At 41.1% G+C, this 26,926-nt stretch overlaps 1 protein-coding gene and 2 long non-coding RNA genes across 3 annotated transcripts; 1 reads left to right on the top strand and 2 right to left on the bottom strand.

Moving 5' to 3' along the window:
• Window positions 1–2,123: 2,123 nt before the first annotated feature.
• LOC122894241 lies at window positions 2,124–19,198 on the bottom strand. The gene is made up of 3 exons (XR_006381753.1): window positions 18,769–19,198; window positions 3,594–3,695; window positions 2,124–2,385 (listed from the first exon to the last, which is right to left on the bottom strand). It is a non-coding gene; the product is annotated as an uncharacterized LOC122894241 (long non-coding RNA).
• An 80-nt stretch (window positions 19,199–19,278) lies between these two features.
• On the top strand, window positions 19,279–21,279 carry LOC122894240 (60S acidic ribosomal protein P1). The gene is made up of 4 exons (XM_044231800.1): window positions 19,279–19,481; window positions 20,522–20,596; window positions 20,817–20,934; window positions 21,161–21,279. Exons 1-4 carry the CDS (start codon window positions 19,410–19,412, stop codon window positions 21,238–21,240), a joined length of 345 nt encoding a protein of 114 aa, XP_044087735.1. The 5' UTR covers window positions 19,279–19,409; the 3' UTR covers window positions 21,241–21,279.
• Window positions 19,733–25,925, bottom strand: LOC122894242. Its single transcript, XR_006381754.1, has 4 exons — window positions 25,572–25,925; window positions 22,622–22,708; window positions 22,266–22,331; window positions 19,733–19,820 (listed from the first exon to the last, which is right to left on the bottom strand). It is a non-coding gene; the product is annotated as an uncharacterized LOC122894242 (long non-coding RNA).
• Between the last annotated feature and the right edge of the window lie 1,001 nt (window positions 25,926–26,926).

Genomic DNA, 26,926 nt, shown 5'->3' with positions numbered 1-26,926 from the left:
TCACCTTTGCTAAACGGTAGGTCACGAGAGCCTGACTTTGTTCAACATCAGGTCACTTTTTTTAAGAAGGTAAAATTTCCTGGGTTGCTGGCAGTGTGGGCATCTTTTGTGGCCAACTCTATGGCCCACGTTCTATAGTAGCAATGACTTAGCACCAACAGCTGTTGCTTGTGATTACATAGGGAAAATGCTTCAGTTCTCCAGACAGACTTCTTAAAGTTAGGATCTTTGTCTGTGATCAGGCTGGGAGGATTTGGCATGTGACAGACTTTAATCTGCTTTCAGTTATACAAACAGGAGACATCTCAACCAGTGAGTTGTCTTTGGAACTATGTCCTATATGTGAAATGCATTTCCTTAGACTGAACATGCCAAATTTAACTTTCCCGGATTTACATGATAGTTGACTGGAAGCAACAAGTTTTTAACTGTATGATTGATACAGACTGATTTGATACTACATTTGGTTTGGTTCTTGGAATATTTATGAAATATTTGAGAAAAAAATAGTTGGCATGTTTTAGCCATTATTGTGTTTGAACTTGTCAAGAAGTTCTACTTGAGATTTTAAGATCTCAAAATAGTCAGAAGTATTTCATTTATAGTCAGTCTCTTAATCATTTTATACATAGGGTTCTTATTATATCTTATGTTCTTTAGCATTATGTACCATAAAGTTCATTAGTTTTTGCTTATTTATTGTCTTTGTATACGGAGTGTTCTGTGGAAGTTTAGAGCTTTTTTACTGACCTCATTTGAAGTTTTTAACATAGTTGTGGACCTAACAGATTACCTTAAAATAGGAGGCACAAATAATGGTTTTGATAGAGAATGTAAAACCACCTACACAGGAAAGCCCAGCAGCATAGCCAGAATTTTTTCTTACATTGTTTTGTTGAAAGGAGCATTCCTTGGTAGAATGTATACTAAACAAGCAGTATTAAAAGATGTTTGTTGGTTGTGTGGTTAAATACAAAGAGAACATTTAAATTATCTGAATAACATATTTAGCTTTTGAAAAGGTTTATGCATTTGTTTTGATACTGTCATAAACTAATGTAGCCAAACCTGCTGACTTCTAATAATACCCTTAAATTAATTCTGGGTTATGCTTGTTTCTTGATTCCTCTTTCTGCCTGATCAGAACGTACCACCAGTTCACCTCCGCCACAGACGATCTCCCTCTGCAGGAGACAGATGGATAGATCATAAGCCTGCCTCTAACGTGCAAACTGAGAGATTCATGCAGCCACAGGTCCGTCCTGCCATCACAGTATCTGCTGCAAATGAAAAGGCACTAGCTAAGTGTGAGAAGTACATGCTGACCCCCCAGGAACTAGTCTCTGACTAGGAGATTGAAACTAAACTAATCAAGGCAAAAACAAATTGACAGAGGACGAAAAACATACAGAAAGTCAGCTTTGCAAAAAAACCACTTACTGTTCTCCTCCTTTGATGACTCACAGGCAGTATCAACAAAGATGAATGGGTATTGATAGAACCTTTTTGTTTGTCCGTTAGAAAACTAAAGGAACTGCTCAGGCTGTAAATCTGCTAAACTCCCACTAAGTTAGCTGCTCTCTAGTGAACGAGGCTCAGGTCCTCAGGATTCTGTTCAAGGAACTCCAAATCTATAACATACTGTAGAGTTAGTTTCAGCCACTACTTTAGAAGCAGATCCTAAGAACTACCATTTGTCAGTTCCAGATAAAAAGCCCATGTTAAAATGCGATCTATCAACATTTCTTATCACTGAGCTACCCAGATCCCTTTCCCTTCCCTAGCCTATAGAAAAATTATCCTTTGATCAGAGTCAGTGAATAATCAGAGAAAAGCCAATTAGAAAAAATTTAGAGGATGGTTCTTAATTATAACCAGAGTTACAAATAAGACTGTAAAATGAGCGGAGTGGTATATCCAGAGGAAAGTATAATGCCTTAGAACATTTAGAAATTTCTGGTAGATTTCTTGATCCTTGGTGTAGTTTTTAAATTATAGACTGAACAAAAAGGAATACATATTTTTTTGCAATTTGAAAATGTTACTGATTTTATTGCACTGGACTTCTTTTGTTTACTGAGAGATAATTTCTGAAGTACTTTAATAGGCACAGTCTGAAGCACTTGTGAATAGGACTTTCTTTATTGTTTCATGGAGAATCTTAAGTTCAGTTTGAAATACATGTTTATCATTCAGTTATATCAAAGTATAATGCCTATCTTTCCTGTCTGCTACAGGGTGATGTTTATAAAACAAGAGGTGGTAGACAATCTGTTCAGGTTATGGATATTGAGACTTCAAAACAACTGGGTGAGTGATCATCAGATGTATCTCTTCAGAGGGCTACAGACTTCTTAGCTGCTGCTTCTTGCAGAACACAATATCCTATAAAATGTAGCATTAATTAACTGAAGGAATGTAGTGATGTCCTATTTCTAGTATTTTTCCTATTCTTAAATGCAAAAATAATTGTTGCATCATGTTTCCCCTTTCTCCACAGTCAAAAATGAAGAACTTCCATAGCAGCACATGCCCCACCAGATGGTAGAGTCTGAATCAGGGACTGATATTGAAACCAGGGTAGGGGTAAAAATTAAATACGTCTGCTTTATAAAAGTTAAGGCAACCTATTTTAACCCTCCTGGCTCCAGCTTTTCCTGCTCTCAGCAGCAGCTGGGGTCTGATCTCACATTGCCAGTGCAGCCTATAGGCAGGCCTGTCTCCACAAACCTGCCGTGGTTCTCATGTTTGTTTGGGTCTGCTCCTTATAGGAGTTCCCTGGTTCAAGGTCCCTGGTTTCAGTGTAGAGGGAAAGGACCGGAGATTCAAATCAGAGGGCATCACTGTAGAACAACAATTCACATCAAATTGGTGGGGATCTTCACAGAAGCTCAAGTTCCCTGTGGAACTGTTACTCATTGTTACTCTAGCTAAAGGGAGGCTCTTCTAGAGCGAGTGCAGGAAGGGTAGGTGGCGTTAGAAGGCCAAGCTCTGGCCACTAACCCTCTCAAGGAAATTACCTGCATGACCTCTAGAGACTTTTCCAGCTCACCATCTTTTGTGGCCTATATCAAATAACCTGCACATACCTGTTAACATAGCTGTCTGTGCTGCACTAGAAAGCAATGTGGGACCCCACCGTGGATGAACCCATCTGAGCACAACTGTGTTTACAGACTAGAGGAGCTGATCTTTTCCTCTTCTGTAATTTTCTTATCCATGTTCTGTGGCTGTGGAGATGAGAGCAGGATCTCAGCTGGGACCTGGATATCAGCATCATGCACAACCCAAGTGAGTTCTGACTAACTGGGCCTTTCTGTGCGTGTGCTTCCTCCTCCAGTATTTCCACTATCACCCCATCTCCCTATCATCCACTTTTAAGAGGACATACGTGGTTTTTGTTTACCCCTTGGAACAGCTGGGCCCTCTAGTAGACTGCAGCAGGGGGACTGAGCATATCAGAAGACTGCAGCAGGGGGACTGAGCATGTCAGAAGGCTCAGTGAGAGCAGTAATAGGAGTTAAGGGAGATTGCTCATGCTTATTCACACTTGGCGAGTGTTCCTAACACTCTCAGAGGCTGACTGAGATCACCTGTAAGGAGGGAGGCTGAAGGCTTAGTCAAGGATGACATCTCTTCGTGTAATTCATTTCTCCGAACTTGCCTCTTGATCTCGTTATAGTGGTAAATGTTCACTAAAATAAAACAGAATAGTGGAATTTATGGTAGGGGAAGGAATCTCACCTTTCCTTCTGTTAAGCACATACCCAAGAGTCTGGTCTATTCTTTTTCCATATTAATTTACCCCTTTCAAATGTTTACCTATGCAAGTCTTTGTGTCCATTTTTAACACATATATTCCTTAGGCAAGTTGCAAAGTCACTGCAATAGGATGCAGGCAGGAATCCTGCTCTTTAAGTTTAATAGTGGATACCCATATTTTATAACCGTTACTTGCTTTCTCAGGATTTGAACTTTCCCACAATAAAACCTGAGTTCTCGTAAAGCCTTTCCTAGGAGATCCAATTGCTATGAATGCCAAAGTCAATACTAAATGCTGGTTTTCACATTGTAGGCATAAGAAACCTAACAGTCTCAGTAACCAAAGAGCATTTTCATTTGTATTGGTGATTTCTCCAAAGTCATGCCAGGAGTCTTCTGAGTCACCTCTCAGCTTTGTTGAATATCACAGACCCCAGATACATCATGCACTGGTGCAGATCAGATTCCCCCTATGGTTCCAAAGATACCTAAGCTTCAGCACACTGTTTATATTCTATGCCCTGCCATGTGAACTTTTCCATAATGCTACTGTTTTGTATATCTTGTATACTTAATAACTAATTTACACAAGTGCTTTGTCCTGGGTGATTAAGGAAAAATATACATAAATCACTTTTTTGTGTGACTTTTCCTGTTCTTTTCTGAATACTTCTTTTTTTTTTTTTATAACAAATGCTGCTATAGATTAGCTTGCAAGAATGCACTTTAGACATATTTGACAATTCAGACTTTCAAATAAGGATGTCAGTAACTGGCCAACACTAAAGCCATTTTAGGAAGTTGTTTTGAATTTTGTATGTATATATCTACTTTCTGACCTTTAGATATGCAAAAAGAACTGAAATAAACACTAAGAAATACAAAGTTGTGTGACAGTCATTTAACACATCCTCCTAGCACCTTTGCATTGAGCTAATGTGCGTTTGTTTCTCTCATGTTGGGGCTACCTGTATTAAAGCACACAAAGGAACCGTTTCAAAACAGGGACCCATTTCTTCTCAGCAGCACAACTTTGCAGCTTTGAGGAAGGACCTCCTTGACTGGGGGGAGAGAGGAAAGGGGAACACACAAATAAAATTATCAAAGGACACTGAAGGAACATGTCTGCTTTAGGATTTCAGTAGGAGGTCTGCACAAGGACCTCTGGGAGTACCCTGTTTCAGGTTTCTTCCCCCTAACAGCGTAGAGGCAACCCCAAAGCACGATGCTAAGCCTACACTTCCCCTCACCCCCTACCTCTGTTGCCAGCTTCTGGGTTAGCTTTTTTTATAGGCAGTCCTTAGTGCTGCTCCAGAACCAGCTCCACTGGGGAGAAGCCAAAACCTGAGCTATTGCACCACCTACTGGAAAACAAAAGAAAGGTCTGCAATGGCCACTCTGTTGAACTATACCAAAGTAGACAACTGAGGACAGTGTGTTAATTGAGCACTATAAAAAACCACAGTGATATGGAATCACCAAACATTCCTCTGCTGAACCACAGGTGCAAACTACTGACAAGCAATTCAAAATAGCGATTATAAAGAAATCTGATGAGCCTATAAGAAAACTCGTGATTCAATTTAGGAATAAAATGAACAGGAGGTTTGTGGTTTTTTTTGTTTTTTTAACCAAGGAATTGGAAATTTTAAAAAAGCCAAATTCTAGAGCTGACAAATTCAGTGAATAAGATGAAGAAATGCATTAGAGAGCTTAAGAAATAGGACAGATCAGGGGCGCCTGGGTGGCTCAGTGGGTTAAAGCCTCTGCGTTCAGCTCAGGTCATGATCCCGGGGTCCTGGACTCGAGCCCTGCATCAGGCTCTGCTTAGCGGGGAGTCTGCTTCCCCACCCTGCTCTGCTTGCCTCTCTGCCTACTTGTGATCTCTCTCAAATAAACAAAATCTTAAAAAAAAAAAGAAATCAGGCAGATCAGATCAAAGAATAAATTAATGACTTAGAGGACAGGAATTTAGAAATGATTGAGGAGAGGAAAGCTAAGATTAAAAAACAAACACCTGCGAGAGCTAATCATGTATGATGAGAAAAACAACTACCAGAAGAAGGTGAAAAGGGAGGAGAGAGTATATTTAGAGAAATAGAACAGAACTTCCCAAACCTACCTGGGGAAGGAACTAGAGAAGTCTAAGAAGCTAAGAGAACACTATTATCTCAATGCAAAAAGATGATCTCCAAGACACCTTTTTTTTTCCTTTTTAAAGTACCCAGGGAACAAAGAAAGTGACCTACAAAGGAATTTCCATTAGCTTACTGATGGGTTTCTCAGAAATTCTACACACCAGGAGGAAGTGGAATGGTGCATTCAAGTGCTGAAAAAGAACTACTAGCCCAGAACACTTTATCTGAAAAAGATATGCTTCAGGTATGAAGGAGAAATAAAGGCTTTCCCTACTAAAACTGAGGGATCTCACTACTACACCTGGCTTGCAAGAAATACTGAAAGGAGTCCTCCAAGCTGAAATGGAAAGATGCTAATTAGTGACATAAAAGCACATGAAATAACCTATTATGGACAAAAGTAAATAACATTTAGAAAACTGTATATTAAAATAATGTGTTAACCACTTAATTATAATATAAAGGCTTAAGAAAAAGAGCAACAACAAAACTATCACTATAATTCCTCAATGAATTCACTGCAAAAAAAGGTATACTATGATATCGGAAATATAAATGGGGAGGAGTAAAAGGGTGGAACCTTTATATGAAGATAAAGTGCTATCAGGATAAAAAGGACTCTTAGATATTTTATGTTAGTCACATGGCAATCACAAAGCAAAAGTCCATAAAAAGTCACAAAACAAAAAAGGGGAGGCTGAGCAAATCATGGAAAACCACCACGTTAGCCTGGGTGGCTCAGTTGGTTGGACGACTGCCTCCGGCTCAGGGTGTGATCCTGGAGTCCCAGGATCGAGTCCCACATCAGGCTCCCAGCTCCATGGGGAGTCTGCTTTGCTCTCTGACCTTTTCCTCGCTCATGCTCTCTCTCACTGTCTCTCTCTCTCAAATAAATAAATAAAATTAAAAAAAAAAAATTTAAAGGCAGACAGAAACATAGGGAAAAAGAAACGACCAGAAGGCAAAATATAAGAGGCAGTACTATTATGCCCAAAATATAAATACAAAATACAAATACAAATCAATACTCAATATAAATGGACTGAATTCCTCAATCAAAAGGCACAGAGTAACTTGATGGATAAAAACAAGACCCAGCCATATGCTGCCTACAAGAAACTCATCTCAACTTTTTAAGATACACACAGGCTCAAGGTGAAGGAATTAAGAGAATATTCCATGCAAGTGGAAACCAAATGAAAGTGGGCATAGCTTTACTTATAACAGACAAAATAGAGGTCAAGCCTAAAAACAGAGACAAAGAAGGTCATTATGTAATGATACAACAGTCAATACATCAGAAAGATATAACAATAGTAAACATATATGCATCCAACATTGGATCACTAAAATTTATTAAGTAAATACAGATCTAAAGGGAGAAACAGACAACAATACAGTAATAGTAGGGGACTTCAGTACCCCACTGTCAGCAATGAATAACTCATCCAGGCAGAAAGTCAACAAATTAAACTGAACTATAGAACAAAAGAACTTAACAGACCTATTAGAGCATTCTATCGAACAGAGGCAGAATACCCATACTTATTCAGTGCTCATGAAATATTTTCCAGGACAGATTACATGATAAGGCACAAAATGAATTGCAGCAAATTTATGAAGACTGAAACCACATCACCTACCTTTTCAGACCATAATGGTATGAAACTAGGAATCAACAAGAGGGAGACCAGAAAATTTACAAATATGTGGAAACTACACAACATACTTTTGAACAGCAAATGTGTCAAAAAAGAAATCAAAAGGGAAATAAAAATTTATCTTGAAACAAATGAAAATGGAAACAGCATATCAAATTTTACAGGATGTAGTAAAAGTTCTGAAAGTTTATAGCAATAAACATGTTAAGGAATTAGAAAAATTAAAAATAACCTCCCCCCCCCACGAAGAATAGAAAAACAAGCCCAAAATTAGCAAAAGGAAGGAAATTATAAAGATCAGAGTGGAAATAAGTGAAATAGGACCAGAAAAATGGAGAGGATCAATAGAATTAAAGGCTGGTCCTTTGAAATGGTAAACAAAATCTTTAGCCAGACTAAGGAAAAAAGACTCAATTAAAAAATGAAAAAGGACGCACTACAATTAATACTACAGAAATACATAGGACCATAAGAGAATACTATGAACAACTGTATGTCAACAAATTAGACAACCGAGAAGAAATGAATAAATTTCTAGAAAAACACAATCCATCAAGCTGAGTCAGGAAGAAATGGAATATCTGAAAGGATAAATAATAAAGGGACTGAATCAGTAATCAAAACCTGCCCAACACAGAAAACCCCTGGACCAGATGGCTTCACAAGCAAATTCTACCAAACCTTCAAAGAAGAATTAACAACAGTCTTCTCAAACTCTTGCAAAAAATTGAGGAGGCAGGGATAAATCCAAACTCATTCTATAAGGCCAGATACCAAAGAGAGATGAGGAACCACAAAAAAAACCAGATCAGTATCCTTGATTAATATAAATGCAGAAATCCTCAACAAAATATTAGCAAACTGAATTCAAGAACACATAAAAAGAATTATACACCATGACCAAGTGGGATTTATCTCTGGGAAGCAAGGATGGTTCAATATATGCCAATCAATAAATGTAATATATCACATTAATACAATGAAAGATAAAAATCACATGATTAACTTAGTAGACACAAAAAAGCAATTGACAAAATACAACATACTTTCATGGTAAAAACCCTTGGTAAATAAGATATAAATGAAACATTAAAAGGCCATATACAACAAACTCGCAAGTAACATCATACCCAGTGGAGGGGAAAAAAAAAAAATGAAAGCTTTTCCTCTATGATCAGGAATAAGACTAGCATTTCTACTCTCAGCACTCTTATGCAACACAGTACTGCAAGTCCTTGCCTGATCAATTAGGCAAGACAAAGAACTAAAATCCATCCAAATTGAGAAGAATGAAATAAAACTGTCACTATTTTTAGATGATAGGATTCTGTACGTTGAAAATCCCAAGGCTCAACCAAGAAACTGATGGAGCCAACCAATGATTTTGATAAAGTTGCAGGATACAAAACCAACATATTTACATTGCATTTCTATACACTAGGTGTGAAACATGTGAAAAAGAAACAAACTTTTCCTGAGGGGATTTTGGGAAGATGGCAGAGAAGGAGAATCCTGAGCTTACCCTGTTCCATGGACACACTGAGACAACAGCTAAATCTATATGACTAACTCCAGAAATGACCTGAAGACTGAGAGAACAGACCTTTCACAGCCCTGTCCACTAATGAAACCCGCTGCTGCTGCAGAGGCCTCTCAACTCCCAGGATGCCACAGCAGGCAAGGCAGGTAACTGCATCCAGTGGGGCTGAAGGCAATCATGCATGACTCAGTCACAAGAGGGCACATCTGGTTCTAGTGACCCTGGGGAGAATGCACTACAGGGCCCCACAGGACCTCTTCTATACAAGGCCACTATTTTCAAGACCAGGATACAGTGACCTACCTAATACATAAAAACAGACAAAATGAGGAGTCAAAGGAATATGCCCCAAATCAAAGAATAAGACAAAATCCCATTAAAAGAGCTAAATGAAACAGAGATAATATGCTTGATAAAAAATTTAAAGTAATGGTCATAAAGATGCTCACTGGACCCAAGAAAAGGCATCATCAAGTATGACATTTCACATTATAGAGTGCCCAAAGAGGAGAGAGAGAGGGCAGAATATCATTTGAATCACTAAGAGTTGAGAATTTCCCCACTCTGGAGAAGGAAACAAACATCCGAGTCCAGGAAGCTAAGAGAGCCCCTAACAAGGTGAACCAAGGAGGTCCAGACCAAAATACGAAAGAATTAAAATGCCAAAAAGTAATGATAAAGACACAAATTTAAAAGCAGCAAACCAAAACAAAACAAAAGGGAAAAACCCATAAAGCTATCAGCTGATTTTGCAACAGAAACCAAGCAGGCCAGAAGAATGTGGCATGATATATTCAAAGTCTAAAAGGGAAAAACTTTAAACCAGAGTAATTTACCCAGCAAGGTTATAACTCAGAAATGAAGGATAAAGTTTTCCAGACAAAAGTTAAACTGGCCTTGTAAGAAATGTTAAAGGGGTTTCATTAATTGGGAGGGGGGTATAACTAGAAGAAAATAATGAAAGGCAAAACTTTCAGATTAAAAACAAACCTACGTGGCACCTGGGTGGCTCAGTCATTAAGCCTCTGCCTCTGGCTCAGGTCATGATCCTAGGGTCCTCAGATCAAGCCCCACATCAGGCTCCCTGCTCAGAGGGAATCCTGCTTCTCCCTTTCCCACTCCCACTGCTTGTGTTCCCTCTCTCACTGTCTCTCTCTTTGTCAAATACATAAAATCTCTAACAAACTACCTTTATGGAATTTTTACTTTTAATCACTTATAAAGCCAATATGGAAGTTAAAACACAATTATTTCTATAAAAATTAGCAAAGCATACACAAAAGGATGTAAAATATGACATCTTTATACATGAAACATGGAGAGAGGAGTAAAAATTTAGAGGTTTTAGAATGTGTTCAAACTTAACAGACCATCACCTTAATACAGACTGCTATATACATAAGATGTTGTACATGAACCCAATGGTAATCTCAAATCAAAAACCTGTAACAGGTGCCCTGTGTGGCTCCAGTCAATTAAACAGCTGCCTTCAGCTCAGGTCATGGTCCCAGGGTCCTGGGATCGAGACCTGGGTCCAGCTCCCTACACAGTGGGGAGGTCTGCTTCTCCCTCTCCTTCTGTTGCTCCCCCAAGCTTGTGCTTTCTCACTTGTGCTCTCCCTCTCAAATAAATAAAATCTTAAAACTAAACAAAGAAAAACAAAACCAAACCTGTAACAGATACACAAAAATAAAGAGAAAAGATTCCAAGCATAACACCAAACAAAACCATCAGATCATAAGGGAAAAGAGGAAGAAAAGTAGAAAAAAGCAGAGAAAAGCCACAAAACAGCCAGAAAACAATTAACAAAATGGCAGTAGGCACATAACTATCAACAATTATTTTAAATGTAAATGAACGAAATGCTCTAATTAAAACACACATGGTGACTCAGTGGGTTAAAAAAACAAGACCCATTTATGTGCTGCTTACAAGAGGCTCACTTCAGACTAAAAGACATACAGACTGAAAGTGAAGGGATGGAAAAGCATATACCTTGCAAATGAAAGCAAAAAGCAAAAAAAAGCCATGGTCATATAAGACAAAACAAATTTCACTATTATTATTTTTCATGGTTCATTTATTTGAGAGAGAGAGAGCATGCACATGTGTGGGGGGAGGGGCAGAGGGAGAGGGAACCTCAAGCAGACTCCATGCAGAGCCCGACATGCGGCACACTCATGAACCTGAAATCACAACCCAAGTCTGACACTCAACTGACTCCACCACCAAGGCGCCCCTAGACAAAACAGGTTTTAACACAATGTAGCAAAGGACAAAGAAGAACACTACAAAATGATACAAGGATCAATCCTATAAGAGAGTATGACAACTGTAAGTATCTGTGCACCCAACATGGAAAACCTAAACACATAAAAGCAAATATTAATAGACATAAGGGGAGAAATTAACAGTAATACAATAATAATAGGGGATTTTACACCCTACTTACATCAATGACTAGATCATCCAGACAAAAAATCCATAAGGGAACAGTGGCTTTAAACAACAAATTACTAGGAATAAACTTAACCAAAGAGGTGAACAACATGTCCTCTGAAAACTATAAAAACACTGATGAAAGAAACTGATAATGACACAAACGGGAAGATACACCATGCTCATAAATTAGAAGAATTAATATTGTTAAAATGTGCATACTACCCAAAGCAATCTACAGATTCAATGTAATCCCTATCAAAATACCAATAGCATTTTTCACAGAACTGAAATGAGTAATCCTAAAATTTGTATGAAATCACAAAAGACCTCAAATAGCCAAAGCAACCTTGAGAAAGAAGAACAAAGCCAGAGATATCACAATTTCACATTTTAAGATCTACTCCAAAGCTATGGTAATCAAAACAGTACAGTGCTGGCATAAAAGCAGACACATAGATCAGTGGAACACGACAGGGAGCCCAGAAATAAATCCACACTCACACGGTCAATTAATCTATAACAAAGGAGACGAGAATATACAATGAGGAAAAGATAGTTTTTCAATAAATGGTACTGGGAAAACTGGACAGCTACATGTAAAAAAATGAAACTGGACAACTTCCTTACACCATACACAAAAATAAACTCAGAATGGATTAAAGATCTAAATGAGAGACTTGAAACCATAAAAATCTAAAAGAAAACATAGGCCGTAATCTCAAGAATTTGTCCTTAGCAACATATATATAGATCTGCCAAGCAAAGGAAACAAAAACAAAAGTAAACTACTGGGACCACATTAAAATAAAAAGCTTTTGAGGTGCCTAGGTGGCTCAGTCATTAAGCACCTGCCTTCCACTCAGGTCATGATCCCAGGGTCCTGGGATTGAGCCCCACATAGGGCTCCCTGCTCAGCAGGAATCCTGCTTCTCCCACTCCCTCTGCTGCTCCCCCTGTTTGTGTGCACGTTCTCTGTCAAATGAAATCTTAAAATAAAATAAAATAAAAAGCTTTTGCACAGTGAAAGGAACCATCAACAAAACAAAAAGGCAACCTAGTGAATGGGAGAAAATATTTATAAATGATATATCCAATAAGGGGTTAATATCCAAAATATGTAAAGAACTCATAAAGCTCAACACCAAAAAAAAAAAAAAAAAAATCCAAATAATCTGATTTAAAGATGAGCAGAGGACCTGAGTAGACATTTTTTCAGAGAACACATACAGATGGCCAACAGACACATGAAAAGATGCTTGACATCACTCATCAGAGAATTCAAATCAAAACCAAAATGATCTATCACCTTACACCTATCAGAATGCCTAGTATCAAAAAGACAAGAAATAACAAATTTGGTGAGAATGTGGGGGAAACAGAACCCTCATGCATTGCTGGTGAGAATAAAAACTGGTGCAGCCTCTGTGGAAAACAGTATGGAGGTCCCTAAAAATTAAAAATAGGACTACCATATGATCAAGTAATTCCACTACTGGATAGCCACCCCCCCCCAAAAAAAATGGACACTAATTTGAAAAGACATATTCCCTCCTATGTTCACTGCAGCATCATGTACAACAGCCAAGATATGGAAGCCACCCAAGTGTCCATCAGTGGATGAATAAAGTAGAGGTATACATATACATATACACACACACACACACACACACACACACACACACCCCACACACACAGAAAATGTTACTTGGCTATAAAAAAAGAATGAGATCTTGCCATTTGCAACAACCTGGATGGACTGAGAGTGTATAATGCTAAGTGAAATAAGTTAGAGAAAGACAAATACCATACAATTTCATTTATACGTAGAATCTAAAAAACAAAACAGACTCAAGTACAGAGAACAAACTGGTGGTTGCTAGAAGGGAGATGGGTGGAGGGATGGGCACAATAAGAGGGACTGGAGGTACAAACTTCCAGTTGTGAAATACATAAGTCACAGCGATGAAAAGTACAGTGTAGAAAATATAGTCAGTGATGTTGTAATAATGTCACTGTAGTGACAGTGACTACACTTATCATGGTGAGCAATGAGTAATGTGCAGAACTGTGGAATAAATCTGCTGTACACTTGAAACTAACAAAACATTGTGTATCAATTATGTTTCAATGAAAGGATTGTCAAGTCTAAGAAAAAGATAATAATGGTCATACCCACACAAAAAAGAAGGGCTTTCCCAGTCACAGCTGCATCAAAAACAAAATACTAAGGAATAAATTTAACGTAGGAGGTAAAAGTTGGTTTTTTTTTTTAAGATTTTATTGATTTATTGGAGAGAGAGCAAAAGTGGGAGGGCGGGGAGCTGGGCAGAGGGATAAGCAGACTCCCTGCTGAGCAGGGAGCCCGCATGGGGCTTGATCCTAGGACCCTGAGATCATGACCTGAGCTGAAGAGAGATGCCCAACCGACTGAGCCACCCAGGCACCCTGGCGGTGAAAGTTTTGTACAACAAAAACTACAAGATTGCTGAAATAAATAGAAAAAGACACAAATGGAAAGACAGCCTGTGTTCATGGATTCCAAGAATTATTATTATCAAAATGTTTAAACTTTATGTTTTGTGCCTTAAGAAATTTTTCAAAATACTCTTAATAATAGTAAATTCCTGTATTCCTCTAAAGTTTTAGTTTTCCTTTTCATATTATGTATGATGAGGATGGAGTTAAGAACATTCTCCACATTTCCATATGGACAGGAAATTAAGTGTCCCAGTAGTTTTGGGTTTTTTTTGAAAAGGCACTCTTCCCCCAACCACTACACTTCCCCATTTATAAAGTCATACCTCTGACTTACAAAGTTCCCATATGTATGACAGTGGGTTTCTAGGTTCTCTGTTCTATTGCTCTGTTTATCTACTTGCATATCAATAACACAGCTTTAATTCATTCAGCATGTATTTAGTTGAATGCCCTCTATGTGCGAGGCACCGTTTTAGGCACAATCAATGTGGCAAACCAAAGTGTATGCCCTCTATGGAACTGACATTTAAGGTAAACCTCTATTATTACTTTAAAACACTGTCTTCCAGGCGCCTGGATGGCTCAGCTGGTTTAGCATCTGCCTTCTGCTTGGGTCATGATCCCAGGGTTCTGGGATCAAGCCCAATGCTCAGCTGGGGAGGCTTGCTTCTCCCTCTCCCTCTGTCTGCCACTCCCCCTGCTTGAGGTGTCTCTCTGTTAAATAAATAAATAAAATCTTTAAAATAATAAATAAAACACTGCCTTCATTTTTACTGGTCCTTGATCCTTCCATGAAAATTTTAAGGACAACTGGTCAAAGTTCATCAAAAACCTTAATGGAATATTGATTGAAATGACATAATTTGAAGAGAATTACCCAGTTTAAGATCTTTTCATCTGGGAATATGGTATATCACTCTATTTAGGTTGCTTCTGATGTTCTTCCTTAAAATTTTACAATTTTAAAAATAATGATCATGCATAAACTGTTAGATTTACTCCTAGAAACTATATGATTTTTGTTGTTGTTGTATGTAGTGTAATTTTTAATACTACATCTTATAACTGACTTTTGCTGAACACAGAAATGCTGCTAGCTTTTGTGTATTAATCTTGAATCTAGGTTGATTTGTTTGCTTATGGATTCTCTCGGAACTTCTGGGTAAATAAATAATCATATTACTTATGAATAGTAGAGTTTAAAACTTTCCAATTTAATACCCTTTTTCTTGTCTTATGGAGATGGCTAAACTGTAAAATTGTAATTGAAATAGAAGCAGAGAAAGGACACATCTTTGTCCCTGATTTTTTTTTTTTTAAAGATTTTATTTATTTATTTGACAGAGAGAGATCACAAGTAGGCAGAGAGGCAGGCAGAGAGAGAGAGAGGAGGAAGCAGGCTCCCTGCAGAGCAGAGAGCCCGATGCGGGACTCGATCCCAGGACCCTGAGATCATGACCTGAGCCGAAGGCAGCGGCTTAACCCACTGAACCACCCAGGCGCCCTGTCCCTGATTTTAAAGAGTAGGTTTTAAAGTTTCACCATTAAGAATGATGTTTGTTGAAAAAAAAAAAAAAAAAAAAAAAGAATGATGTTTGTTGTAGATTTTTAGTAGATATCTTATCAGGATATGAAAGTTATCTTTTCTTCCAATTTTGTAAGAGTCTATGTTAATAGTTACTTAATTTTATCAAGTCGTTTTTCTGAATCTATAAGAATTTCAGGGGCGCCTGGGTGGCTCAGTGGGTTAAGCCGCTGCCTTCGGCTCAGGTCATGATCTCGGGGTCCTGGGATCGAGTCCCGCATCAGGCTCTCTGCTCAGCAGGGAGCCTGCTTCCCTCTCTCTCTCTCTGCCTGCCTCTCCATCTACTTGTGATTTCTGTCAAATAAATAAATAAAATCTTAAAAAAAAAGAAAAAAAAAAAAGAATTTCGGGGCGCCTGGGTGGCTCAGAGGGTTAAAGCCTCTGCCTTCGGCTCAGGTCATGATCCCAGGGTCCTGGGATCGAGCCCCGAATCAGGCTCTCTGCTCAGGGGGAGGCCTGCTTCCTCCTCTCTCTCTCTCTGCCTGCCTCTCTGCCTGCCTCTCTGCCTACTTGTGATCTCTGTCTGTCAAATAAATAAATAAAATATTAAAAAAAAAAAGAATTTCAATGAGATTTTCCTCTTTGTTAACGGATTACTTTTAATAGATGTTACATTGAACTATCCTTAGTCATGGTACACCATATTTTTATATACAGTACTACATTCAGTTCATTAATCTTCTAGTTTCTCCAGTTTTACTGATATAATTGACATTCACATTTTAGATTTTTGTATTTACGTTTATAAGTGAGAAGAATTTATAATTTGCCTCTCTTATACCCTAAGGTTCAGGTTTTGCTATTATAGTTATAAAACAATTTGGGGAACAAAACACTGATTTAAAAAGGTTTCTTCTTAGTATAGTTTAAGACAGGCAATATTTTGTTTTGTGTTGATGTATCATATTTGCCAGATCAGTTTTTTGTTTTGTTTTGAAGTACACTGGGGGCAAGAAAGGCGGATGACTATGTTTTAGACTGATTCATTTTGGCTTTGGAAATGTTCAAATTTTTCAATAGCTTTACCTTTTTCCACACAATTACCAAAATTCCACTATGACTGTTTCTAAATTTGGAGGAAAACTCAAAACAAGTTTTATTTTTAGAAAGCTTGATAGTTTTTGAAAATTGTTTAAAAGTTTGGGATACTAAGGGGTGCCTGGGTGGCACGGGCAGTTAAGCATCTGACTCTTGGCTTCAGCTCAGGTCATGATCTTAGGATCCTGGGATGGAGACCTGTGTCAGGCTCCCTGCTCACCAGGGAGTCTGCTTGTCTCTATCTCTGAAATAAATCTTACACACACACACACACACACACACATCAATGGGACAGACATAAACCCATTCATATATGGTCAATTAATTTATGATATAAGAACCAAGAATATATAATCAGGAAAGGACAGTCTCCTCAATGAATGGTGTTGGGAAAATTGGACAGCAACACAATAAAGAATGAAAATGGACCACTATCTTACACCATACACAAAAATTAATTCAAAATGGAATAAAGACTTGAATGTAAGACCTGGATCATAAAACTCCTAGAAGAAAACAAAGGTGGTAAGCTCCCTGACAGTGGTCTTGGCAAAGATTTTTGGAACTGACTCTGAAAACAAAGGCAACAAAGACAAAAGTAAACAAGTGGGACCACATCAAACTGAAAACTTGTGCACAACAAAGGAAATCATCAACAAAATGAAAAGGCAACCTACTGAATGGGAGAAATTTTTTGTAAATCATATATCTGAAAAGGGCTTAATATCCAAAATGGAATAAAAAACTCCTACAACTCAGTATCAACAGAAATTCCATTAAAAATGAGCAAAAGATCTGAATAGACATTTTTCCAAAGACATACAGATGGCCAGCAGACACATGAAAAAGATGTTCAACATTACCAACCATCAGGGAAATCAAATTAAGACCAAAGGGAGATACTGCCTCACACCTGTTAAAAGAGCTGTCATCAAGAAGACAAGAATAACATGTGGTGGCAAGGATGGGAAGAAAAGAAACATCTGTGTACTGTTGCTGGGAATATAAACTGATGCAAACGCTGTGGAAAACAGTACAGAGGTCCCCCCAAATTAAAAATAGAACTACCATATGATCAAGCCATTCCACTCACAGATATTTATCAGAAGACAACAAAAACACTAATTTGAAAAGATATATTCATTCCCATGTTCACTGCAGCATTATTTACAATGGCCAAGACACACGGTTGTTTCCGTAAACAACTGAAGTGTCCATCAATGACTGAATGGATGAAGAAAATGTGACACATGCACACACACAGGAATATTATTCAGGTGTAAAAAAGTGTTAACACCTTGCCATTTGAGACAACATGGATGGACCTTGAGGGCATTATACTAAGCAAAACAAATCAGAGAAAGACAAATACTGTATGATCGCACTTATATGTGGAATCCAAACAACAAACAAAAATAAATAAACCAAACTCATAGATGCGCAAAACATCTATGAGGAGGGGTGGAAGGGTGAAGGGGGTCAAAAGTTACAAACCTGCAGTTGTAAATCACTGAATGTAATGTACAACATGGTGACTGTAGTTAATGATACTGTATTTTATATTTAAACGTTGCTGAGTAGAACTTAAAAATGGTTGAAGTAGGTTTTGCGATACACACAAATATCGAACCATTATGCAATACACCAGAAATAAAAACGTCATATCAGTTATACCTCAAAAAACAAAAACAAAACCAAAAACGCCCAACTCTCAATATGAATCCAATACCAACTTTTATTAAGGTTCAAAAGATACAGGGGCACCTGGGTGGCTCAGTGGGTTAAACCTCTGCCTTCAGCTCAGCTCATGATCTCAGGGTGCTAGGATCCCGCTCCGCATCGGGCTCTCTGCTCAGCGGGGAACCTGCTACCCCGCTCCCCTGCCTCTCTGCCTACCTGTGATCTCTCTGTCAAATAAATAAAATCTTAAAAAAAAAAAAAGATACAAAATGGCAATGCAGCACCTAGACAGCAGTTGCTTCACGAAGTCTTGAACATCTTAAGGGCGGTTTCAAAACACTTCCACCCAAACACGGAGTGCCTTAGCTAACAAAAACTGAAACTGATTGGAAAGTTCCCCTCCATTCCCAATAGATCTTTTATACTTATAACAACAGTGCTTACCTCTTCTGCTGTGTGAGGATTAAATGAATCCTTGTAGAGTGTAACTCAGTGCCTGCGACACAGTGGGCGCTCCAATGGTACTGCTATCGTCGCGCTGCAAGCTTCTCATTTCCTCCTCCACCGCTTAATTTACCCGAGACGCGGCGCTAAGCACCAGAAGCCTCTAAGCTGAAATTTAGCTCCTGCGCTCCAGGTGGGCACAGCGCGGGGAGGCTGACGACGTCATTAAACGTCCAAACAGTGTCACACGGGCTACAGTAGATGGGGGTGAAATCCATTTACTTTGATATCTTTTTCCTAAAAATATTCTTACTGTTCACGAGCCCTGAATTTTGGCCGATCTTGCAGTCTCAAGAGCCACCAACTTTTTGAACTCGCTGAGCGAGTCGCGCTTTATGCGCAGGCGCAACAGTGGTTGGGGCGGGCCGTTCTCGCTCCGCCTCTTCCTCCAGGCCCAGGCATCGATTGGTCCGCGTGATCCGTATAAGAGGCTGCGCGCAGGCGCGAAACGTCCTTTCCTCAGCTGCCGCTAAGGTGCTCGGTTCTTCCGAGGAAGCTAAGGCCGTGTTGGGGTGAGGCCCTCACTTCATCCGGCGACTAGCACCGCGCCCGGCAGCGTCCGCTCAGCACTCGCCAGCACCATGGCCTCCGTCTCGGAGCTCGCCTGCATTTACTCGGCCCTCATCTTGCATGACGATGAGGTGACGGTCACGGTGAGTGCGGGCCCAGGTCGGCGGCGGGGTCGGCCTGCGGGCGGCCGTTTTTCTCCCCATTGCCGGGCCTCCCTGCCAGGCCCTCCGGGCGGAGCCGCAGCCATCAACATCCCCGGCGGAGGCGGGGGAGAAGGGGCCAGCGGTGGGGCCCAGGTGCAGCGCGCCCGGCGGCCTCTGCCACGTGCTCCAGCTTCCGGGGGGGACTGGAGTACACTCAGGCTGCGCGCTGCGGCTTTGTATTTTACTTCAGCGAAACTTCCGCGGCGTGTAGGCATCCTACCGCTCCTGGGACACTCCCTGTTTGGTGGCCTTGAATTCCGGTGCTCCTCTTAGTAGGCCCTGTTGGAGAGAGGACGTTAGCTTGCTCCACCTCCCGCGCTGACTCGTACCTTAAAATAGCGGCGTGACTTGGGCAAATCGCCGCCTGCGAAATGGCAGCGAGGGGCCGAGTGCGTTTCATTTGCTCCTGGTGATCGTAAGAGCGTTAAGAAAGGTTCGTTTTAAGTAAACGCCTGGATGGCTCAGGGGGTTAAGCCGCTGCCTTCGGCTCGGGTCATGATCTCAGGGTCCTGGGATCGAGCCCCACCTCGGGTTCTCTGCTCAGCAGGGCACCTGCTTTCTCTCTCTCTCTGCCTGCCTCTCTGCCTACTTGTGATCTCTGTCAAATAAATAAATAAATTATTTAAAAAAATAAATAAGCATACGTGAAATCCAGGAATCTGTAAAGTGATTAAACATGGTTTTGGAGACACGGTTTTTTGTGGGTTTTTTTTTTTTTAAAGATTTTATTTATTTATTTGACAGAGATTACAAGTAGGCAAGAGAGGCAGGCAGAGAGATGAGGAAGCAGGCTCTCTGCGGAGCCGAGAGCCCGATGTGGGGCTCAATCCCAGGACCCTGGGATCATGACCCGAGCGGAAGGCAGAGGCTTTAACCCACTGAGCCACCCAGGCGCTCCTGGAGACACGTTTTGAGTGACTTTCAGTGGCAGTGTTTTGAAGACGTTTACAAAAACTGCGCTTTGGTTTGCTGTTTTTTAGGAGGATAAGATCAATGCCCTCATTAAAGCAGCTGGTGTGAATGTTGAACCCTTCTGGCCCGGCTTGTTTGCAAAGGTAAGGTGATGGCAGCAAAGTGATGTGGAGAAGCAAATTTGAGGACATTACTGATTTATTAAGTAAATCTGACAGAGTCCAGAGAAGGAAGAACAATATAGTGTTGGGAATTGGTTGTCACTTCAAGAAGAGGGGGTACCTTTGTTGGTGTGTGTCAGGGGAGAGTGCTCTAACAAAAAGCCAGAACTGAGTGCGATCTGTGTGTGCATGTGTGTTGCAGGCCCTGGCCAACGTCAACATTGGGAGCCTCATCTGCAATGTAGGAGCTGGTGGACCCGCCCCAGCAGCTGGTGCTGCACCAGCAGGAGGTCCTGCTCCTTCCACCACTGCTGCCCCAGGTAGACAATTTTTTTTTTTTAATTGGAGGGAGGAGTGGGGATAAAGAGCAGTGTTGCCTATAATACTTAATTTGTTAAGAGTAGATGATGTATAGAAACCCTAAACCCAGGGGCATGGTTGGAACCAATGCTAGGGTATTTTTGACTCAGTAAGTTGAAGGGCCTGGAGCTCTTTGGAGTTTAAAATACTCCGCAGGTGTGTGATTGACTGTTTCTGTTTTTTTAGCTGAGGAGAAGAAAGTGGAAGCAAAGAAAGAAGAATCTGAGGAGTCTGATGATGACATGGGCTTTGGTCTTTTTGACTAAACTACTTGTATAAGCTGCTCAATAAAAAGCTGAACTCTTGGTTGCTGTTGGTTGCCAGTTTGGGTATGTGCAATGTACAGACGATCTCCCTTCTGTAGCACTGGATGCCAGCCTTTTCTGGTATGACACCAGAGCTTGGTTTTCCCCCCTGCTACCACTAACTCATGGTGAGAAGTAGTGCACCAGCCAGATGCTGTGCCAAGAATACCTAGTATTGCATCTGGAACTGCATAGAGAGGTGGGAGAGGGATCAGAGCAGGTCCCTTGTCGGAGTCACCTGTGTGAGTTCATGATCACACAGTTTGTCTCCTTGACAGGAGTAAGAGTCCATGGTTCTAGTATAATCGAGGCCTCTTAAAAATCCCAACTAAAATCCTGGCTACAAGTTTTTTGAGCTGTGCCAAGTCATCAGAGGTAGAATACTACTATATTCCTTGGCTGAAGGAGTGGTGAAGTTTCAGGTTTGTTGGGGCACCTGGGTGGCTCAGTTGGTTAAGCTTCTGCTGTGGGCTCAGGGGTCCTGGGATAGAGCTCAGTGGGGAATCTGCTTCTCTTTTACTCTTGATTTCTTTCTTAAAAAAAAAAAAAAAAAGTAAATTCAGGTCCCCATTTACACAAAGGTTAAAACCAAAATTCAAGTCTGTGTTTGATACTAACAAAGTAAGCTTTGAGGAAGGGGATGGCTGAGCCCTGGTGTGGAGACTGGTTCACTTCAAAATGCCAGGAGATTCCTAAGATTTGGATTTATAAAACATGATTACTTTGTCTTCAGTGCACCAATTAAGTGCCAGGCCCCTGAACATCTTGTCCTTTCCTCACTAGTAGAGATCGAGTTGGTGAAATGCAGGATGTCCTAGCCGCAACTGTCCACTGTCCAAAACCATTAGTGTTTAGAACCAGATGGGTGAGTGGCTGGTGTACCTTACAGAATTGAACACAATCCCTTAATTCTGTGTGTTATTACCCAAGAGAAACTACATAAGGACAGGAGGATGCATGTTTGGGAACGTTTAAGCAGTACTTACAAGAAAAACTTCAACTCCATCAGCCTGAAAATCAAATGATCCTCAATGATGAGCAGTGAAAATGAGCTGTGGATATACAGGAATTCTTAAGGTTAGATTAAGAACAGTCCTGATAACTGCATACAGCACACTATCCTCTTCCTAAAGCTCCAGGATGGATTAGATAAGGGATGGTCATTTTTAAGACCTTAAAGAAGACGTGCAGTAAACAGTTGTACGTAGATTGTTACGGTCATTAAAATTTTGTGCATGTGAAGAATGGATCATAAAGTGTGGGGCACCTGGCTGGTTTGGTAGAGCATGGAACTCTTTGGTCTTGGGGTTGTGAGTTCAAGTCCCATGGGTGAAGAGCTTACCTAAAGATTGATCTATGTACACTTTAGTGTGTAACTCCTCTTCATCAGCTAGCAGTGCTGTGCTGATCTCCAGCATGTCCTGTCATCCTGCAGAACAAGTCCATGTTACAGGTGGGTCAGTGGGAGCTCAGAGGTTAACATGAGGTAAAGAATAGTAAACGGGTGGACGGATTCAGAAAATGCTCTACAAAGCCTGCTCTTAGCATCTTTCCCCATGTCCCCTGCTCCTTTCCCCCTTCTGCCTCAGTTTACTCATCTATAATGATAAGGCCTGCCTCACTGGCTTCTGGAGACTTCCAAAATAATGAATTCCTTACATTCTGAGAGCACTTGAGTGTGAGGAGGGAATATGGACACTTCCTTACCAAGGAAATACCTTGAATGGATTAAAGAGAACACTTAAGAAGATAAAGGAAAACAGAATCTAGAACAGCTGTAAATTAAGTGGTAAATTGGGAAACAAATACTAAGTTCAGTTATCCAAACTACACAATGACAAATGTTCACTATAGCAAGACTCAAGTGTAAACATGGCCCCATCGGTGGGCCCAGCTTTAGAAAAGAAATTTTTAATGTAGTAAAACTTTAGAGCTAAGAACCTTTCCAAAGAATGATCTGATAAAGTGGGAGGCCCACTTATTTGTGCAGAAATGCCAACCTTTCATTCATTTGACACTGAGTTTAAAAGTCTGCCCAGTTCCACTGCCTTTTTAGTTCTCCTGACCCTTAATTTCTTCTTTGCAAAATGGGAATAATACCTAGTTTATATTGGGGAATGAACTTGCCCATCAATGCTCGTTGGTATGCAGATGCTATTTCCCTTCTGTGTAAGGTACAAAGAACACAGCTGGCATGCCTGATTCTCAGAATCCCTGGGTCTAGCCAGCCTAAGCCTTGTGCTCTTCAGACCCCTCCCTGCCAGACCTCTACAATCAGCCAGCAGCTTTGGTTTCTCGTGACTGGTTTCATGCTACTGATTGTTCACCAAACATACTCTATATTTTGTTTAAAAAGTTCCATTGTTCTGTTCAATATTGATTCTGTTCAACTCTCTTCTGTGGCCCCTGAAAGCATACCCAGGTCCATGGCTGCACACTCACCCCTTTTATAATCTTGCATCAGCAAGGAGCCAGGATTAGGTGTAGGGGAGAGTTTTAGGAACAGACTCGCTCACTGACAAACCATGTAAGAACAACATTTTTTTTTTTTAATTCATATTGTCACTGAATGTATTGCACAATGGGATAAAAAAAATCCAAAGCTCCTGTCAACTGTTTTACTCCTTTTTTTTCCCTCTTTATTCTAAAAATGATGAGCGAACCAAACAAATTCTAAAACCACCTTTTGGAAAAGAGAAACACTCTAATTAAAATGAAAGAATTCAAAATATTTATGCAACAAAACAACTTGGTATATTGCTACAAATTCAAATAAAATATATCAAATCCTTTCTCCCCATAATTTGAAGGAGCATATATAGTAAAATTCTGAGGGAACAAAGTGAAGGAGATGTTTATGGGCTTGGTCGCATAATGCTTTAGAGTTTAGAAATAACTTTCAATGGGTTTTCCCGTTCTGAACTTGACCATGTCAGAAGCAGTGAATTCACCCTCGTCACACACTGGACTGGTGTTCAGAGAATCTGAATGCCTGCCAGGTTCACACAGCTAATGGCAGGCAAAGCGGGGTCTGCCACCTCCATTGTCTCCACTCATTCTACCACGACATGGCGACATGGCATCCCTTCCCCACATGTGCTTTTGTAAGGTACAGTGATGAGCCTTTGATTTTTTTCCCGTCATCGTAGAAGCCTCTTCTCCACCTTATCTTTGCAAACAAGCCTGGATAATTCCACTAAAGTAGAGATGGGCCAGTTGGTATTTTTGGTTCTTCTGAAGCAGCCAAGAGAGGCCCCTCAGAGTCAGATCGCAGACACCCCACAGCCTGCATCATGAAACCAGAGCTGAGTCAACAATCCTCCCGAACTGGGATACCTGGGTGGCTCAGTGGGTTAAGCCTCTGCCTTCCACTCAGGTCATGATGTCAGGGTCCTGGGATCGAGCCTCTTGGGCTCTCTGCTCAGCGGGGAGCCTGCTCACCCACACCCCAGCCGCCTCTCTGCCTACTTGTGATCTCTCTCTCTGTATCAAATAAATAAAGTCTTTAAAAAACAACAACAAAAAACAAAACAAACAAACAAACAAAAACCAGAAAAAACAATCCTCCCGAACACATAGCAGGTCAGGGGATCAGGGCCATCCCATATTTTCTTTCACAGGAATGCTCAAGGAATTATGGGCTTCCAAAGAACCCTCCAACTTCTACTCAGTTTAACTCACCAGAGCTACCTCCTCTGGCTTGTATACTTAGAGGGTTATTAGGACATCCAATTACAATAGAAGAAAAATGCGAGTTCACCTTCCATATCTTTGTACTTCCTATTCTCCACTCTCGCCAGGTCACTGACCACCTACCCCAGTTAATTCTAGTCCTCCAGGCCTTAGGAAGTCCACCCCAGGCTATATTATATCCTCTGCTGAAAGTTCCCTGTCTTACCACTTCTAGTAGATGCATAATTACATGTCTGTGATAGTTTGGTCAGTATCTTCCTCCTCCATACAGTAAGCTTGGGGACTGGGCTGTCTGTGTTGCTCACCTGTATCCTCAGTACTTATCACAGTGTCTGACTCATTGCTCAATATGCATTCATCACATTGTCCAACCCTCCCCTTTTACACACGAGGAATTCGGGGCCCAAGGAGATTCCCTTGCTCAGCAGCAGGGAATGGGACAGCAGAACTGGAACCCAAGTCTCTGGACCAGCGAATGCTCTTATCATCGTAGCAGCCCATAAAGGGGCACAAAACCAGGCCTGGCCCCCCCCCCCGCCCCCCACGGCAAGCTACCTCCCTTCATCCCTCCTTTCTTTCCTTCCCCACTCAGTACGCACCTTCCAGGTTGCCAAGCACAGGTGCGCGCGGCCAGGCCCTCAGGTGGGAACCCGCGGGACCCGGCTCCGTGAACGGAAGGCAAGGGCGTCGGAAATTTCCCCAGGTGAGGCCAGAGCCAGGCTTCAGTGCTGAACCGGGAATTCTCAGCCGGTGAGGCAACAGAAGCAAAGGTGTGGCCCCCCGGAGGCCCGCAAACTGCCTTCCGTACACAGTGATCTGTCACGGCCCCCGTCACGTCCACGTCGTCTAGGATGATGGAGAAGGGGCACGAGCTTGGCAACCGAGGGCAGGCGGCGGGATGAAGAGAGTCCTCCGCCCGCCCTGGCTTCACGCACCAAACGGGAGAGAGCCCTCAAGCCGCACAGGTGCCTGATACTCGCGCGCCCCAGCTCGAGCTTTTATAGCTCGCTGCTCGCCAATCAAAGTCCGTGCTGGGAGGGCGGGGCGAGAGGGGGGCTAAAAGCTGAGGGTGGCCCAGGGAAGCCGAACTTCTCAATTGCACCGAGGCCCTTTGACCACTACGGGCGCGCGCGGGTCAGCGGAGCCTTTTGCGCATGCTCATTAACATCACAATAGTTTTTTTGTTTTTTTGTTTTTTGTTTTTTTTTTTTTTTAAGTCTGTTTCAGTGGAGCTTCCGCGGGCTCGGGTGCTGGTTAGTAAACTAATTAGTCCGTTGTGAAACCCCTCTGCCGTGAATTCCAGCACTTTCTCCTAACCAGCAGGAATGGGATGGGGCATATTTGTAAACTGGGACTAATGACCCATTCCTGCCCCAGAGCTGGTTTTCGAGGGAAGGGGCGGTTGGGCATTGATAGTTAATATCATTCCAACTAGTTGTCTGTATAAATAACTTTAGGCAAGTAGATACTGACTCTTCCCAGCACCTTCATTTCCAGAAAGCGTTTTCGCCCAGAAGAAGAAGTGATTTGTTCTGCTTTTGGCTACTCATCATCCAGCTGAGTCACATGGGCAGCTGTTAAAACAAAACAAAACAAAAAACACCCGAAAGAAACAAACAGCAACAGCTATCCAGTTTCCTGGGTCCCTGAACGCTGCACGGGCTGAGGAACCCAAAGCTTGGGGGGAGGCGAAAGGTGGTGGGAACTCTGCATTTTTACCAGTCCCAGAAAGAGTCTGATGGTTAGCTTTAGAAACTCCTGGTTTAGGGCACGCTGTGCCTGACAAGTACAAGATGCATAATAAACATGCATCTTGTACATGTTTGAAATAATGAATTAATAACTGTCTCCAAATACTGAAGGAAGGTTTAACAGTTGCATAATAAGCCACGTTGACCACATTCAGAAAATGGACTGTTGATGGGAGTGTAAATTACTACCACTTTTTAAGGAA

Source organism: Neovison vison, chromosome 13 (assembly GCF_020171115.1).
Source record: "Neovison vison isolate M4711 chromosome 13, ASM_NN_V1, whole genome shotgun sequence".
NCBI lineage: Eukaryota > Metazoa > Chordata > Mammalia > Carnivora > Mustelidae > Neogale > Neogale vison.
The sequence above is the reverse complement of the archived record's forward strand: the minus strand, read 5'-3'. Positions and strand labels throughout refer to the sequence as shown.

Bases quoted from the DNA above. Each gene is read 5' to 3' on its own strand.
- LOC122894240 (XM_044231800.1), top strand. From the start codon at position 19,410: ATGGCCTCCGTCTCGGAGCTCGCCTGCATTTACTCGGCCCTCATCTTG. The intron at 19,482-20,521 runs GTGAGTGCGGGC...GCTGTTTTTTAG, and splicing joins ACGATGAGGTGACGGTCACG to GAGGATAAGATCAATGCCCT. The intron at 20,935-21,160 runs GTAGACAATTTT...CTGTTTTTTTAG, and splicing joins TTCCACCACTGCTGCCCCAG to CTGAGGAGAAGAAAGTGGAA.